General features: G+C 33.7%; 2 protein-coding genes across 3 annotated transcripts; both read right to left on the bottom strand.

The window, feature by feature from the left end:
- On the bottom strand, positions 1,593 to 4,131 carry LOC18772464. 2 transcript variants are annotated; one of them, XM_007205449.2, is made up of 5 exons: positions 3,637 to 4,131; positions 3,325 to 3,518; positions 2,647 to 2,858; positions 2,294 to 2,555; positions 1,593 to 2,106 (listed from the first exon to the last, which is right to left on the bottom strand). In XM_007205449.2, the coding sequence occupies exons 1-5, from the start codon at positions 3,641 to 3,643 to the stop codon at positions 1,771 to 1,773; spliced, it is 1,011 nt and encodes a 336-aa protein (XP_007205511.1). In that variant the 5' UTR covers positions 3,644 to 4,131; the 3' UTR covers positions 1,593 to 1,770. The 2 variants fall into 2 exon arrangements, with proteins under 2 accessions (XP_007205511.1, XP_020423033.1); XM_020567444.1 differs by lacking the exon at positions 3,637 to 4,131 and having other exon boundaries at positions 1,616 to 2,106; positions 2,647 to 2,865; positions 3,325 to 3,412.
- On the bottom strand, positions 13,241 to 16,039 carry LOC18774480. The gene is made up of 6 exons (XM_007205432.2): positions 15,924 to 16,039; positions 15,745 to 15,837; positions 15,105 to 15,358; positions 14,555 to 14,766; positions 14,166 to 14,433; positions 13,241 to 13,730 (listed from the first exon to the last, which is right to left on the bottom strand). The coding sequence occupies exons 3-6, from the start codon at positions 15,354 to 15,356 to the stop codon at positions 13,437 to 13,439; spliced, it is 1,026 nt and encodes a 341-aa protein (XP_007205494.1). The 5' UTR covers positions 15,357 to 15,358; positions 15,745 to 15,837; positions 15,924 to 16,039; the 3' UTR covers positions 13,241 to 13,436.

Raw genomic sequence — 18,498 nt, 5'->3', positions numbered from 1 at the left:
AGATAGTTATTCTCTCATTTCATATACAATAGGGAATAGTATCATGTTACTACTTCCGTACCTGCAATTCTCCAATTAAAAATTTCCATTCCTGCAATTATCGCACCCTACGTTGTTCGTCAGCTCACCAATCCTTAGTAGATGTAATTCTTAAGCTCGTTTTTCTGTCTTCTTTATTCCTCTTTTAATTGCTCAAATGTTCTGGAAAACAGAAGAGTCGCGAATTCATTGTTCTCATTTACCCAATTCTCCCCTTACAAACCACATGTACATTACAACCCTTGAGCATTTCTTTAAACTTGAAGTTATTCTGGCTTGAAAAAACAAAATAACTGACTTCAATGTTCCAGGAAGCCAACCTGCTAGAATGTTAAATTGTTGATTAATGTCCTTGTTGTGCTCTCCAATAAAATAAGCTCTGGTTTCTGTCGGTGAAAATGTGCTCGAGCGTGTTTTGTTAGAAACTGTTTATTTTTATTTTTTTAATGTGTTCAGTTTGTAGAAGCCAAGTTGCTTCTTATCTGGTTTAGCTACTTAGAAGTAATTGCTTATAGATATTATCTGCTTTTACTATAGTTTGTGAGAATTGGAGTGTGTGCCAATTGTGAACACATCTCCTATATATGTATCTAAGAGAGGAAAACCTCTTAACAAGTTTTATCAATCAGAAATATCTGTGAGAACCAAGTCTGGAGTTTTCAGACTTCTGAGTTCAACTTATTCTTTCTTCTCTTATATTTTACATAAATTTCAACATAGAAGCTATGATTCGTACAATAAAGCCTTTAAATTCCTGGTAGTGAAAGTTATTGGAATGAATGTCGTTCTCTGGTATAGAGAGACAACGATCATCAACCTATAAAAGCATGCTGTGTGTTTGCATTTTTATGAGGGATTGAGAAAAGCTCTTGCCTTTTTGTTTTATTAAATATATGTCGCTTTTGTGCTTAATCACAAAATGTGCGATTTTACGGAAGTAGAACAGTTTGATAATAGTATATAGCTCATTATGTTTAAAAGCCAATTATTTTGTTCTTGTTTCAATGTTTGTTTACTGCCTGTTTTCTTACAGTTAGTTAGATCTTATATGACAGGTTATACATTGGTGTCCTATGAACTATGTTTTGAGTTTCATTATTAAGGTTGTCTTGGGTGAAAAAGATACTTGAAAACAAAGAAGTCAAACTCTGCTGATGAGGACAGACAATTTTGAAGGGGGCCAAGGCAGTCACCAGGGTAACACAATTTTTCCTATCATGAAGTACCTTATAGAGAGTGACGATCTTTCAAGTTTCGGTTAAGTTTGACAGTTCTAGAATGAGGTCACTGACTCACTGTACAGAGATTTAAAATCAAATTTGTGAGCTCTAGTTTTAGAATTGTAGTGTTGTAAGACTAGATAAGTGCTTCATAATGTTATGTACTTCTGGTCTCTGTTTTCTTGCATCAAGTGTTTTGATATTGTTTGCCTATTCGAGAAAGAGGTCACTGTACAGAGATTAAAAGTCAACTTCGTAGAAGTTGCTGAGTTTTCTTTTTGGAAATTGTTTTTATCTTCATATGTACGTTTTGGTTCTTTGAGGAACGTGACTTCAAAGAAAGAACTGTCATAAAGTTTCAGAGAAGTCTCTTTGTTGCCCAATGTTGAAGCCTACAAAGAAAGAACTGTCTTATATTCAAAGTTTCAAATGACAAAGCTAATGTACATGCTTGTAATTGTCTGAAAGAATCAATCATCTACAATCAACAGTTGAAGAATATTTGACGCACTTATGAAACAATTTTGGCTATAGTAGGTTTGTAATGAAGATGTTCTTCTCCAAGCAAAAGTGCCCTCAGAATGGCCTCACACAAACCAGCATAATGCACAATCAAATGCCCACCGTCAGGAACTTCATGATACTGAATCCACGGTAGCTTAAATGAAATATATCTTTGAAGTAGAAATGGCACAACCTTATCTTCATAACCTTGCCAAATATGAACAGAGCTCTGGTTTTGGGGGAATGGATTGCTGAGATCCATGGGGTCGAAATCCCAACGGCTGAAAGCCAATTTGAAGTCATGATGCAGAGTATCAAAAACCCCTTGTTGTCGTAATTTTTCCTTTAGGTGCAAACATAAACATTGTTAAATCATGAGACAGAAGTTAATATATGAAAATGTTATTTATAGAAAGCAGCTTCTTACTACCATACAGCATTGAGTGAAATTTCCCACTTGGTGTCTCAGTTTCTATTACAGTATCAACCACCATACCGCAAACAGATTTGGAGACAGAAGATATGGTTACCTGAGAAAGCATTGGGAAGCCTGGAATTGTTTTGAGGACTTCTATGTCTCTGCTGTTGAAGAATACCGGATTTCTTTCCAGGACAGAAGTTGAAGGGAGCCATTTCTGAGTCACCCACCACCGCAGTAGTCCAGGGGCAAATTCTGCAAAGAAGAGTCCCCATTTGATAAGTTTTCTCCTGTAATCATCCTTTATCAGATGGTCAGGAAGAGAAGGCCACCTATAATTGACAACTGGAACTACCAAAGCCACACCTGCTAGCCTACACAAACAAATTTGATATAAAAAGTTCGAAAACTCTTCGTTTTGAATAAAGTAGAAAGGTGTGAACCATGAATCTATGAGTGTTTTACCTGTGTGGTATATGTTTGATGCAACTCCAGGTGGGATATGATCCCATTGACACTCCAATCACATAAAATTTCAATCCTAACTCTAACTGATCAGCCAGTTCTTCGATGTCAAGGGCTTCACTCTTGACCGAACGCTTTGGATTTGGATCACTTTCTCCATAACCAGCACGATCATATAGCAGAAAATATATCCCCAACTCATCTATTAATTCCTGGAAACTGAAGCACTGTGAGTTCACCTTATTTTGACATTTTTCTCTGAACTGATGCTTTAGTACTACTTCCTTAGCCATGTTATATAATTTGAATTGGGATTTTTCTTATAAACCAAGTGTAAATTTGAATTGATATAGCTCCTAAACAAACAAAAGAAAACCACTTTACACGCATAAATTTCTGAGTGTATGATAAAAGTTGCTTTTGCAGGTTTTTCAGCAGTTTCTTTCAGATTTATAAATGTTTCAATTCAGAAAACTGTTTCACAACAGATTTTTCAAAATTCAGATATTCCCTTTACAAGGTTCTCATATGACTGCAGATTCCTAGTTTACATCATTTCTCAAAAACATCCCTCATTTCCCTTAAAATTATTATCTATGTTGAACTTGGATTTGAATACAACGTAATTTGCTAAAGCTTCAGAGCAAAATAAGAAGATGGTTGGGAAAAGAGAGATACTTGGGGTGCCAGGAAACTCATTTCCTTGGAGCTTCCAAAGCCATGAACAATGATGATCTTGTAGTTTGCTTTGTTCTTGGGGACCCCACTTTCTCTATAAGCCAGATACCTTCCATCAGCAAGCCTGATTCTTGGTGAAGCTGGAGGAAGATCTTCAGAAACGGCAGCAGTCTGTGCAGTGTTTGAAACCATCGCTGAGAAAACAAAACAACAAAAGAAAAGGGTAGATCTAATTCATTCATTTCAACTTTCATGGACCCAAAAATTGAATGGGAAAGAGAAATGGAAGGAAATATTTTTTTGAAAACTCACCTGGCATGATGTTATTTGGGATTCTCTCTTGGCCTGATGGGATTTCAAATGTGTAAGTTTTTCTTTTTCTTTGTGTTTGACTTGCAGATGCTTGTTGGGTTTTCACTTTTTATCAGTACAGTGGCAGCAGAGAAGGTTTTTTGACAGTTTGATGCTGAGGCATGTACCATTTGTCACTTGAATAAATTTTGACACACCTGGATATACTTTTGAATCTTCCGCTGATGGGGGTATCTTGCTACAATTGTCCTTCTCCTGGATATAAGACTCGAGAGGCGTCACGGAAGCAGGCCCATAAATAATGCCATCTATAGCATACCCTACCAATTGCCATCTACGTCCCCTTGCGTCTAAATTTCTCCCATTTTCCCCCTCCCTCTACATCTATTCTTCTAAATTTCTCCTATTTTACGCCTCCCTCGTCCCCTCTTAGGTTCATGTTCATCCTCTATTTTTCTTTCTTTTTCCCTCTCTCCCACATCACACCCTTTAACCTGGCCACCACCACCAAGGACCACCCTAAATCCGGCAACTAACAGTCGTGAGTTTGGTGACCCACAACAAACATTGTAGAGGTCAAAAGATTTTGGCTCTATTCTAGAAGAAGTTTTTTAGTGTTGTGGTCATATTGTCATGTAGTGTTATCAATCTACGAACATAGTTGGACGACAATGTTCAATGTAATCGACCTAGAGTATAGTATTAATCTAATAGTTCAAAAAAGTTTCTTAAAAGGAGTTCAAGATTGAGTGAACCGTTGAATTTACATCCAACGGTGAGTGACCACAAATCTCTTGAACTCCTGTGGTCCAAGAGATCGGGACTGTAATAAATAAATACACATGTTACAATATGAGTGGATTGATAACACCACGTGACAGTGTGACAGTCACACTCAATCCTACTTTAATATTAATGAGTATTATAGATTCAACAAAAATTTGTTCTCTAATAGATGATCGAAATCAACTCTTGAAGTCATTTAAGAAATACTTGTCACTAGAATTGAGAAGATTTAGATCGTTGATGGAAAGAAAAAAGACTTTAACAAATGTAATAACCTCAGGACACACGTTTGACGTTATCTTATTGTCGTCGTACATGCTAAACGTTAAAACTACAAAACGTTGCTACGCCTGTGGTGATATGCTGCCACCTCATGTCGACACACACTCGGAGGTGCTCCTAAACAACACCATTCACATTAGTGGTTAGAATTTTAAGAAGGTTATTGTCGCATCTTGAGTCTCACTTAGAGCAAACAAAATCAATCATTTGTACTCTTTAAAAGTGATAAGTAAATTTCTTGGCATAGCTGGTTGATTGTGAGATTTTTTTTTTTTGGACAAATGGTTGATTGTGAGATTGAAGCATGATTGCCGGCTACAATTTGGTGCTCATGTCATGTCCATGTGCCAGCGCACTTCCTCTGTTAGTCAATTAGGCAATCGAACCTACTAATGTAATAATAGCCACTGCCTAACAGCACACGTTAAACGGTTAAAGCTTCCAGGAAAATAAGAAAATAAAAGCTTTACAAAAAAAAATTTATATCTTCTTTAATACCAGAAAATATTATTAGTTAAGTCAAACATTAAGTGCCCGTTTGGCATTGCTTATTTGGGGTAATAAGTGATTTTTTAAAAATTTTGAGAAGCCCAACCCGTTTGGTAAACTGTGAGAAAATCACTTATTGTTAAAAATTGCTGTGAGAGAAAGCTATAAGGGAAAGCAGCTAATTAGCTGCTTTTATTTTTTGATTATGCATGAATCAGTTTTAAAGAGGCGCTGGGTTTAATAATTATGCGGCAATCATTTTTTGATTATGCTTAAAATCAATACCAACAATACTTTTAACAAAAAATTTACCAAATACCAAACTGCTTTTTCTCACAGCTGATTTCTCTCACAGCAAATCTGACAGCGATTATTTTCACAGCACAGCAATGCCAAAATGGCCCTAAGAATTGAAATTATTAATTAAATGAGGATAATATGATAAATTCACATTTTTACATATTTAAAAAAATTAAAAACAAAATCAGATAATCTGTCATACTTTTATGAAACATAACTACTCATGTTATCTTTTATTAATCTATAAAAATATAATAAAAAAAGAAAGAAAATCAATTGGCACATGTGTGAGCATGTGCCAAGGGACTAGTATATATAAAGCAAAAGGTAGAGAATGGTAAAACATTCAAAATACCAGAAAATGTCATTGGTTAATTCAAACATTGAGAATTGAAATTATTAATTAAATGAGGATAATATGGTAAATTCATATTTTTTATATTAAAAAAATTAAATTTAAAAACAAAATAAGATAATAGGTTCTATTTTTATGGAACATAATTATCCATATTATATATTCTTAATTATAAAAATAAAATAAAAATAAAAATAAACCAATCACATGCTCACGCATGTGTGCCAAGGGACTAATATATAATAATAATAATTAATAAATAAATAAAGGAACAAAAAAAAAAGTTTTTTTTTAAAAACAAATGATTAAAAATTGTTTATTCGTCCAAGATGTGTAAACAAATGATTGATAAATTAAAATATTGATTCTTGGTTTATACCCCGTCGTCAGAATATTCTTGCATTTGTAGTTTCTTGCGGGACTCTGGTGCCTCCCTTTGACGTAACCTATTTACAACACTGTCACTCTCAATAAAATATTTTGGGTTTATAAAATTTATTTCTTAAATTTAAAAATATATTTGACCACCAGCTTAATCATAAGTGCAGCATCACCATTCCATTACTAAGTTGTCACTTGTCCTTCTAATAAGTTAGCCATAGTTATTAAAAATTAAAAATAATTTATAAATGCAAACGTGAGTTAGTTAATCAGGACAATGAGTTCACCCTATTGCATTCAAATTCAAATCTCCTACCTCATAAATTAGATTAATTTAGAGTAATTAGATTTGTACTTGTATTAAAAAAAAAACATTAATGAAGAGTAGCAAGCCAATATTAAAAACAAAAATTATAATTTCTACCATTATCCTTTTCTTCCCCTAAATTTGGAATACATGGCAGCTCAATACAACATATCCTGCAAGAAAAAGGAAAGAAATTGAGATATTTATTCAAAAATTCATTTTAGCACGACATATTATATAAAAACTCATATAGAGCATATTTGGAGAAAAAAAACTAAAACTAAAACTAGCCACTTGTTATTTTTTAATTGATTCTTATTGTGTTAAAATTTTATAAGAACCAATTAGAAAATAACAAGTGGCTAGTTTTCAATTTTTCACTCAAAATATGTTATAAAAAATATAGTTTTCCTTTTCCGTAAAGCCAAATACAAGAAAACTTATATTATAAATAACTTATAAACAAATTGGCAAGCTTTTAAGGTACAATGAAATTGAAGAAAATAAAATAATAGGTAAGTAAAAGCAAAATAAATAATAAGTAAGAAGGTGAGTTTGGTATGGTGAAGCATGTCAAAGACGTTGTCCTAAAGCCTTTGTAGCCTCCCCACGTGCAGGTACTGACGGTTTACAAGGCTCGAAGATACGACCCCTTGTACACAAACTCAAGATCCGTTATGAGCACATTCATAGACGGATGTAGGTATCCAAGTCACAGAACCATTGCCAAAATAATAATATAAAGTAGAGAATATATATAAAGGTAGGAAAGGAGAGAATTAGTTTGTGGTGGTGATTGTGGTATGTGATATTCTAATGGTGTATTGTTGTTTTTCAAATATGAAGAAGGAGTGGCCTTTTATAGGCATCCAATAACATGTAACCTTCACCAACCAGAAAATTAAGGCATTCAATATAGAAATAAAACATGAATATTAAATATTTATAACCCCCACAATAAATAAAATAAAACAGCCAAAATAATTAAATAAATAAAATGGTTAAATTTTTAAAACCTTTTGAAAATTCGAACAATCCCCCAAAAGGTTTTAAAAATTTTACCATGACAAAAAAACAGTGAAAATATATATTTATATATGTGTTATAAAACTAGAAGGAGAAAATGTAGAGAGAAGTGATATGCTAAAGATAAAGTTTCACCATGTTTATCTTCACTTAATCTTTGGTAGAACCACCAATTTATATGCTTACAAGATAGGAGATTGAATACCATCATTTACAATATACATATAGGTTACAAGCACTAATTACAAATACTTAGTGCATAGGTTACATAAAATCCAACGGTGGAATACTAAGAGGTATGGTGGTCATCCACCAACTAATGCATTTACAACACTCCCCCTTGGATGTCCACCATACAATGACATAATTTCCTCATTAAAAACCTTGCTTGGAAAACCCAGTGGGACAAAACCGAAGCGAAAGGAAAAAGAGTGAAACTTTCTTCTGGATCATTGATATGGTGTTGAATGCGCTTATGTTGCCTCGTTAAAACCTTGTTAGGAAAAATTCAGTGGGACAAAAACCTAGTCGAAGGGAAAAGAGTACAACGCGCATATGTCCTATATGTAGTAGAATTGGGATGCTCCCCCTGATTCATATCTCCTCCTGATTAATATCTCCCATTCTCTGATTTGAGCAATACAAGCAACATTGTCTTAATACATGATCGTCTATCACACTATTCGACCTGCTTTTCACTTTTCAAATGATTGAAATATTTAGGAGCATCAACAACTAATTTAATAGTTAGAATATGTTACAACAATATCAAATTTGAATTCAAAATACTCAAACTCTTAGTGTTAACTCTTAATTAAAAATATTGTGGTACTTTATATCCTTCAAGAGGTTGCTTCATCCGATATATCTCAAATATTTCATGAGCTTTGAGGATTTCCATGTACCATATAGTCTTAATAAATATGCATTTAACACATGCTATAAGTTTCGCATTAAAGTAACAACTGCACTTATAGAAATGTGGATGCATTTACGATGAGATGGGAGACTAAAACCACATGTCTCTCCCAAGAAACCTTATGTCATATTAGTGATATTTCACTTCACAAACACCAATTCGTAACCTTCATATTGAACATTTGTAATTTGGTGTTTGAGTTATAGGTTCAATATCCAACCCTTCTTATTTAGTGATAAATGGAATTGCCTATTTCCATTTTTGGCCAATCACTTAACTTGTCGACATTCACGAAACGTGATTTAATATAATCATGGCCCTTAATGATTATAGTAGCTACTAATAAACTAAATGTATCATCGATTTGTGATCCCACAATTCTCATGTGCATGTGCATGCATAATTTATAAGCATCTCATTGCTTTGGGGTACCAATGCCTCTTCAAGGGCTAATGTTGTCACTTATGGCACAAACAGCTCTTTTACGATGAATTAATTAGAATATGTGGATCATAACCTCATACATAACGTTATTTTTTTATAGGGCTTGAATTTTTCAAATAATCTCCACTTCTAGGGAGTTAAGTTTTTAGAACCTATATTTTTGTCATGCTCATAGTCACTTATTGTCATGTTAATGGATTGTGATACATGAATATCAATCCATGCTTGCATATTCATAACTTTATATATGCATTATCTTGAGGAGACAAAAGTGGACCGATTCAATACTATTTCACGACGTTCTTCAGGAACTATCATTTCTCCCCCTAACGGCGGGAAAATTGTCTCAAAATGTAGGAAAATAAACTCACCATCATTATCAATTCAAATTGACTGGATTGGATGATGTGGGAGTTGTGCTAGTAAGAGTCTTGACAAGAGACAAATATGTGACCACTTTAGTAGGCACATTCAATAAAACTGGTGAAGTGATCCATAATTAAATGTTGTATAGGCTCACAAATATCCCCTTGAATTATTTCAGGAAAGAGGGCTCAAAGTCAATTTTTGACTGAGATGATCTTATGACAGCTTTTATCTGTGAGCATTCTTTGTAATGATATTTGTTGGACAAGACAATATTTTGAGTCTTTAAATGATGTCCTTATAAATTTATAAAAATCTTATGTATCATTGTGGAACATGGATTGCTAAGATAGTCATGCCACAACATAAAAGTTATCCGGTCAATGAACTTCTAGTTCATGACATCATAAACTTTAGCTACTTTAATAGTTGTGTAATATTGGGGCCTCATGAACTTTTGGTTTATGATATCATAAACATCCTACCCACAAAAGAAAGTAGGAAATTTCTCCAATAGAAGCCTCTGGCTGTCAATATTGGGGCAGTAATACAAAACATTACCATTGTAAAACGAAATTAAATAATAACCCAACATAAATAAAATAAAATAAAATGAGTAAAGTGGTATAAACGATGAATAAAATAAATAAATTAAAGACTATGAAATTCCAAGATAATCTAGTATTAATGTGGATTCAATATGTAGATAAAACTACAAGTTTAAGAATTGGATTTCCAACCAATTCAAGTTCATATAGGCACAAATAAGTAATGAACTTCAGGTTCATATATAGTATTAAGATACATGAAAAACTATGAACTTTAGGTTCATATCAACATATATTCGAAACTTCAGGTTTGAATACATAGATCTAAATAAAATAAATTCATAGTTATGTTTTAAACTTCATACTCAAACAGATGTATATGCACTCAAAACTTCTAGTTTGGGTTCTTGACATATGTAGGCCTCGTGAAATTCTGATTTTGATTAATACAAAATCAATGAGTTTCATGTGCTTATGTGCTCTTTAAATTTGTGGAACTTCATGCGCTTAATTATTTGGAATCAAAGAACTTTAGGTTTTGATTCAATAAATAAAAAAATAAAAAAAACTCCAAGTCTTAATCTAGTTATATGATGAGGATCGAGTAACTTCGGGCCCTGATCTTTTGTATAATACAAACTCATCATAACAAGCTGTAATTAATTAAGATAATGCTTAAAATTAAATAAATAAACAAGTCAAAAAAACATGGTATCATATTCAAGTGTAATAAGAATAAGAAACTTTTTTTTTTCTTTTCTTAAATGAGCATGATGAAGTCTAATGGTGAGTACAAAGAAACTCTATACCATGTGATGACTCGAGCTCATATAAGAAAATGGGGAAATCAGAGAAAGAAAACATACCAAGAGCAATATCTCAAGGATATCTCCATAGTTTTATGAGTGCTATATGAGTCACGCACTATGGATTGTTTCTACCACATTAAATTTCCTTCATGGGATCGCCAATCACAGAAGTTGGGTTACCTCCCTAGGTAGCCCTTATGGGCTTAAGCACATCCCCCTTGACATTTTGCATTAATAACCTCCTCCCTGAGGCATGCATATCAGGACTAGCCTTCACAAGGCATATATGATGTAGGTCATGTCTTTGTTCTTCATTTTAGCGCGCTTTAAACCTGCATGTTATCAAAATATTCCCTATACAATCTTGCACACAAGTAATCAGTGAATTTCACCTCAGTATAATTGGAAATTAAATACGCATTGGTATACAGTTAAGTATAACGAAAATACATCATACATTAAATCTTATAATCAAGAGTACCTCTCAAGTCCATGAAACTTTAAGTACACTTGCTACCACTTATGAACAACAATAAAACAATTAATTCATTAAATAAATTTAACTATAAACACTGAGTATTTCAGGATACTCTTACTCCTTTTTGTGCATTCAAGGTGGCTAAAATCATAATTGCATATCCAAGTTGTCATTGTATCTTCTTGATTCTCAAATATGACCTTTTAAAAACAATAAGACCAAAATTCTATACGAAGATCATCATTAGTTGCAAATATTTTTCGTATCAAAATTGAAGATAAATTATAGTCTCATAATAAACTTTCATAATGAAAACAAATTTCACACAGACACAACATGTTTGCCAAAGAAAGATAAAGATTATTATGTCACTAAATGAATATAATGAATCTTTCCCATGAGAACATAAAGAAATTGAAAATACACAAAAAATTATGAGAAAGAGATAAGGAAAGCCTACATAAATGTATCTAATATTTTCAGCATAGAAGCAAAACTGCATAATCTTAACAAATAAATTACAACATTAAAGTTCCCATTTAGGAAAATTCAACTTCCACATTGTCTACACTGTTTTAAAATAAAAATAATTAAGAATGCAAAACTTTTATAATAAATGTACAACATAACTTTAGTTTTAAAGAGGTAATCAAAACCACTCAAAATCTGAAAAATTAAATTCAAAAATAAGTATTGATATTAATTTTCTATTTGAAATACCCGCAAAAGTTCCAATAAATACCCACACAGTCGAGGAAAACTCAACCCCCACAAATTTAAGGGAATTTTCAAAGTATAGGAAGACTGTGCCAAATTTTATTTAATTTTAAATTCATAAGATATGCCAATACTACTTTAGAGGATTTATGGGTTGAAAACCTTACACCAAAACTCAAAATTAAATACTGCTTATAATGATATATTTTATCATTTTATTTCAGTTTTCTCTAGAAAGTTTCACAATGTACACTTCCGGACAATTAACTCAATGTAGCAACTGTCAAGACTTCACAATCAAAATAACATTAGTTCACTGAATATATTTTATCAAGATTAACTCAAGTAACTAATATGAAGGATTGCACAATTGAAATATATATAGGCGTTGGCAACTTTAAAATGAATCCAAGACATTTAAACAGAATGTAATTAATTGCATAAATGTTCAGAACATTAAAGGCAATAATCACCTAACAATATCAACAACTTTACTGCCAAAAATAAGGGCTCTAAATGTCATGAAATTGACATTAAAGTTTCAAAATTAAAGCTGCATAAATTAAAAAATAAATATAAATCTCGTAATTAAATGTGCAATGCAAAAGCTTCCAAAAGAAGTTAATAGCAATTAACTAATTTTGAAACCAAAAGGAGCTAACGTCCAATAACATGTAACCTTCATCAACCAAAAAATTAAGGCATTCAATATAGAAATAAAACCTGAATATTAAATATTTATAACCCCCACAATAAATAAAATAAAACAGCCAAAATAATTAAAGAAATAAAACGGTTAAATTTTTAAAACCTTTTTAAAATTCCAACAAAATAAATTTTGTTGTATATTATATCATACTAAAATAGATTTATTAGTGAAATTCTCAAAATTCAGATATTTTCCATTACTCATCATTCATGGTTGGAAGACTTATTTTATTCATACGGAGGGTGGCAGGACTGCTGGCAGGAAGATACTTGAATCAGCAACCAAGTATACATAATTTTGTTAACAAATTTGATGAATACATTCGCGGCTAGCATTATTGATCCAAAAATTAATATTATATCTTGAAATTATCTTGCATTGTTGAATATGAGAAAGGAAATTTAGACTTGGCTTTGAAGATTAAAAATACTTTTAAGTCACGCAAGAAATCAGATAAAACATACAAAAAATATACCCAAAAAAAGTCACATCAGAAAGTGCCTCTCTTGGGCCAAAGAAAATAACTTTTGGGTGGGTTTCTTTTTTTCTTTCTTTTTTTTTTTTTTTTGGTCAGAGGGAAAATTTATTTAAAAAGGGAAAATACAATGTCAATTACACAAACGTAAACTCAAAACAATGAGCCCAACAAAGACAGAAAGAGGCTGAAGGCTGACAACAAAGCCAATCAGAGCCCACAACCAGGCATGAAACCCAAAGCTGATAAATGTTTTATTATTTTGCGATGTAACCATGACTTTACACACAAGAACTTTTCTAAATATATGTAGCACATTGCAGCATTCAAGAAATAGTTGCTCCAGAAACATCAATAGTTTACTCAACAACATACCTATAGATATTAGGCCTGCTATCAACATAGGAGCTTATTCTCTAAGCAAAAGTGCTTTTAAAATAGCGTCACATAGATGACTCTCAAGAAAAAGCAAATGGCCATAACCAGGAACTTCATGATAATGAATCCAGGGAAGCTTCTCTGCAATATAGCGGTTTAGTTTATAAGGAATGATCTTGTCTTCACAGCCTCGCCAAATGTGAAATGAGCCCTCATTGTCAGGGAATGGATTTTTCAGCTCCGACGGGTCGAATTCCCATTTTGCATAGCCAGCCAGTATGTCTCGGTACAGAGATTCGTGGTGTCCTTGCTGTGTTATCTTTTCCTGAATTTATAAACATACGCAAACGACACCGATGGTTATGTAAGGATTAGCACATCCCATGCCTCCTTTGAATTCTAGTTTCAGAACTAAAAAATTAACAGAAAACATGTTTTCAAAATTGAGTCAAACTAGTAAATCCTGCAGCAGAATATTTTTGTTCATATTATTTGATCCACTACCAAAACAGACCATCCTCCCACGGTAATTTAACCTCATAAGCTATGAATTCAGATCCAGAAATGTAAGTATGTGAGGTATGATGTGTTGGTATATAAAGCAATTGTTGACTCACATTCCACTTAAGCTTAAACAGTCCTAAAACAACAAAATTTGACATTAAAAGATTCCAAAACCTCCAAATGTAATTGCAAGAAGCGAAAAGAAAACGGCAGATTTGGTACCGTGGGGGAGATAATGAGAAAAATTTGAGTATACCTGACCAACACTTGGTGCTTCTGAGAGTTTCTTCAGCATATCTAAATCTGTACGGCTGAAAACTGAGGTATTTCCGCACAAGACACTTAGTGAAGGGAAAAATTTCTGAGTCATCCACCAATGGAATAACCAAGGGGCGTAATATGCAACTCGGAACGCCCATTGATCTGATACGGGGAGAGTGCTGAGGCTCTCTCTTGATAGATTAGCAGGAACACAAGGCCACCAGTAGTGCACAAAAGGAACTACCAGGGAAGCTCCAGACAATCTGCAAATGATGCATCGATAATATAAGATGCAAGCTTTCTGAATATGAACAATAAAGGTTCAGCAAAAACTTTATTGAAAGGAGAAAATAGGAAAAACTGGTAGGCGGTTAGTTGTCATGCCTGTGTGGTATGTATTTCATGCAACCCCAAACAGGGTAAGCTCCCATTGAGATTCCGATTACATAAAACTTAGACCCAATCTGCAACTTGTCCGCGAGCTCTTGAATATCGAATGCTTCGCTCTTGACAGAACGCGATGGATATGGATCACTCTCTCCATAGCCTGCTCTGTCGAAGAACAGGAAATATATGCTCAACTCCTCTATAAGTTCCTGGCAATCGAAAGCGAATACAAGGCATTCCACTTTTATCAAAGAGGGGTTGAGATGAGAGAGAGAGATACACTAATGGTGCAATGTACACTAGAATGTAAACATTTAGATATGAAACATCTCCCAAATTGGGATAATAGAAAGACCAAAGAGAAGTTGCATATTAGCATTCATGTCTAGTACTATCAATTATCAATTAATTACGCATGATCAATCAAAAGCGTATAGAAGGCATTCATGACCAGCATATCAACTCAGTGTTGCAGCATATCCCTCCTAATACTGGAAAAAGTTATGACAAGGCATGCAGGATTTAAAAGAAGAGTTGAAAAAAATACTTGAGCAAAAGGTAAACTCAAATCTTTGGAACTATCAAAACCATGAACGACAATGATCTTGTGTTTTGCCTCTTCTTTTGGAACTCCACACTCCCTGTAGGCCAAATGCCTACCGTCACTGAGTTTCACTCTTGGTGAAGTAACAGGAGGACCACCAGGCGATCCGCATATTTTCGGAGGGGGAGGCTTTAGTGCTTGATAAGCCCACCCTAGAAGACCCACTGTCAAAGCTATTGCTACTGGTACAATCATTTCTGGGAGAAAATAGTAACATAGAACATATCATGTTAGTAACACAGTCATAGAATATATACAGATAAGAATCAACTGATGATATTCGTTTTTGGTAAGTGGTAAAACATGATATATCCTTCCAAGATTAGGTAAGTTGCTCAGTTGAATCTGTACAGATTTAATCCCTCAAATCAGATGATAATTTACCCTATTTTGAAGTTAAACGTAATTTCATTCAATGTACCCAAATCAAAGTATTTATATCAGTAAAGCTAAAACTAAGTGTTCATATCTCTGAACATAAAAGATGGCAATTGCATACAAATCAGAATTTCAGAAAACTATAGCAGAGCAGCACAACTAGCATGAATTGAAAAGAAAAATAGAAAGAAATCAATAAACCCACCTGAAAAAGTTGAAAAGAAGTGGGTCTGGCTCTGTTCCTTGTGGTGTGAGTAAGCCCTGGCTCAGGAAGCTGAGACCTTCTTACTCAACCCACCTAGAAAGAGAATTTGGGAGAAAATCAGATATTAACAAAAAGAAAGAAATAAATCTGAAAAACCATGGAAGAAATCAAAATCCCACGTAAGGAAAATTGGATGGGTGTGGCTCTGTTTCTAGTGTGCGCCCTTGTAGAAGTAGCTGAGACCATATAGCTGAATTGCTCATCTCAGCAAGCCTCTTCCCACTAAAAAGACAGTTTCTATTCTAAATACAGATAACACAAGTGAATAAGACCCGCAAGGGAACATAAACCACAATCTCACATGCAATAATATTCTTTTGTTTTTTCTTTTCCTGGAAACAAACAAAGGTGAAGAAGGCGTGTAAAACTAGCATTTTATTTAACAGTCCCGATTTCTTGGATCACAGGAGTCCAAGAGATTGTGTTCACCCACCGTTGGATATTAATCCAATGGTTGAAAAAAGTTTTTTAAAATGAGTGTAAGAGTGAGTGAACCGTTGAATTTACCTCCAACGGTGAGTGACCACAAATTTCTTGGACCCCTGTAGTCCAAGAGATCAGGACTGTTTAATTTTATTGGGAACTGGGATAAGACAGGTGAAACAATTAACTCAAACAAAACCAGCAAATAATCCAAACAAGAAAAATATCAATCGTACGATACTAAGCTTACTTGGTTGGTGCTTCTATTTATGTTACAGAAAGGAAAAAAAAAAACAATGGGATTGCACATTTGTACATCAATTATTTATGTATTTATGTGATTTATGTGATTTTTCAGTCATTCTTTCTCACTCACTTGTCACTTTCAGTCACATTTAAATAGAAATGTAATACTCAAATCCATAATGAACTTTGTATTTGAACACAAAGAGGAAAACATAAAACATGTGACTACATGACTTTGTTCTGCCCATCTATCAGTTTGCCTTGATATTATCTATTTTCACGTGATTTGCCTTCAAGCCTACTTCAAAGAGTGGCAATAATCATATGTACATATGCCTTCAAGCCTACTTCAAATATTTTATATACCATATTGTGAAGTGGATATATAAATATCTAACAAGGTACACATTCATGTTGTAGGTGACTGAACTTGATCCCTTCTTTGCATCTAAGGTACATACTAGCGTACTTATTGTGGGAACATATATTTCGGCAACCAATAGATAAGTGACACATAAAAAAGGAATATTCCTTAGGTCAACTGATTATCTTAATTAAATCATATTTAATTAAAGAAATTATCTTTGATTTAAGACGAGAATATCTCCCCAAATTAAGGATGAGATTTCCATCCAATCTCCTTGATTAATTCCAATATCCTATTTATTGGTAAGAATAATCCTAATCAAATAAGAATTATTCTTCAAACACTAGCACACAAGGAGCCTACACAAGATATTCAAGGTAATTATTTCTCACTCGAAAAACCCTACACAAATTCCTCACTCACTCTCTCTCTCTCTCCGCCCCTCTCACTCTCTCTCCTCACATGGCTAAGCACCACCACACAACTGGCTCTCCCCTTGAGAGAAAACTCCATCCATTTTAGCTATTGACGTATCTGTATCAAAATCCAATTAAACGAACTTAGTCATCAAAGGGCCTTTGGCCAACATCTTCTAGGTGTGGTCTATTTACTCTTATTTATTTCACAAAGATCACGGAAGAGAGAGAAGGAAGATAAAAAATCGAGGAATCAACTCGCGAATATTCCCCGTGCGGAATTTTGCTCAAACACTTATATAGTCAAATTGTAAATTGAATCACACATTTAACTGGTGTAAATTTATTATTTGAATAGCAATAGTTTTATTTTTTTAGAGGAACCCATTTTACTATTAATGTGTCACATGTTTGAAATAAATGCGTATTCTTTCTAGCATGACCCAAGGCGAAAATCAGAAGTGTTGCATTCTTAATTTGATATGTGAATTTTTTTTGTTTTTTGTTTTTGAAGTGTTTCAAATATTGAAACAACTTATATGAACAATAGAATTGGATCAGCAATACAAGTGATGAGAGGAAGCTTAGCCTCTTCCTCTGCCACATTCCACCTGAATGGGTTTGTAGCTCTCATCTCCGCCGTGACATTCTCAATGTATGGATCAAACTGTCCCTCGTTATGAGAATGTATTGTTAGCCATTGAGCAAAATATTATTATAAACCAACTTGATAAATTGATGGTAATGCTTATGTTTATTAGTCCAAATGCAAGTGCCATCTTCTCACTGTAAAGAGCAAGTCAGTTATCTTTGCTTTCTTCTTCAATATCCATAAGAACTTGAGTGAGGACAAGCTTATGTCCTTCCAATTCCAACCTAGAGAGCACTTCCTCTAAATTTGAAAGAACCTCAACACTATATTTTTAACATATATTTCCTTCTCCGAACGGAATTCATGGACCTTTCCATTCACAAGGATTCAAGCTGGATTCGGGAATCTTTCTTACTCCCCTATGTTTTATCATCAATCTAAGTTTTCACACGTCAACCCATCTTCCAACTTTGGCATAAAGATTTGATAGGAGAATGTAACAACTTGAGTCTTTTGGGGCCAACTCCATTACCTTGAGGGTAGCACTTTTTACCATTGGAACATCACCATGCTTTGCCCAAGTGTTGAGAATACCCTTGCAAACTATAGTATCAGCCTCTATAGGTATATTTTGTCTAACCTCAACTGCG

The sequence above is a fragment of the Prunus persica genome, chromosome G6 (genome assembly GCF_000346465.2).
Source record: "Prunus persica cultivar Lovell chromosome G6, Prunus_persica_NCBIv2, whole genome shotgun sequence".
Classification (NCBI taxonomy): Eukaryota; Viridiplantae; Streptophyta; class Magnoliopsida; order Rosales; family Rosaceae; genus Prunus; species Prunus persica.
The sequence above is the reverse complement of the archived record's forward strand: the minus strand, read 5'-3'. Positions and strand labels throughout refer to the sequence as shown.

Excerpts from the sequence above, each read along its gene's own strand:
- LOC18774480 (XM_007205432.2), bottom strand. The coding sequence starts at position 15,356 with ATGATTGTACCAGTAGCAATAGCTTTGACAGTGGGTCTTCTAGGGTGG. Across the intron at positions 14,767-15,104 it reads TGAGTTTACCTTTTGCTCAA|GAACTTATAGAGGAGTTGAG; the intron begins GTATTTTTTTCA and ends TTCGATTGCCAG. Across the intron at positions 13,731-14,165 it reads AAGCACCAAGTGTTGGTCAG|GAAAAGATAACACAGCAAGG; the intron begins GTATACTCAAAT and ends TTATAAATTCAG.
- LOC18772464 (XM_007205449.2), bottom strand. Across the intron at positions 2,556-2,646 it reads ATCAAACATATACCACACAG|GCTAGCAGGTGTGGCTTTGG; the intron begins GTAAAACACTCA and ends TTGTTTGTGTAG. Across the intron at positions 2,107-2,293 it reads GCTTCCCAATGCTTTCTCAG|GAAAAATTACGACAACAAGG; the intron begins GTAACCATATCT and ends TTGCACCTAAAG.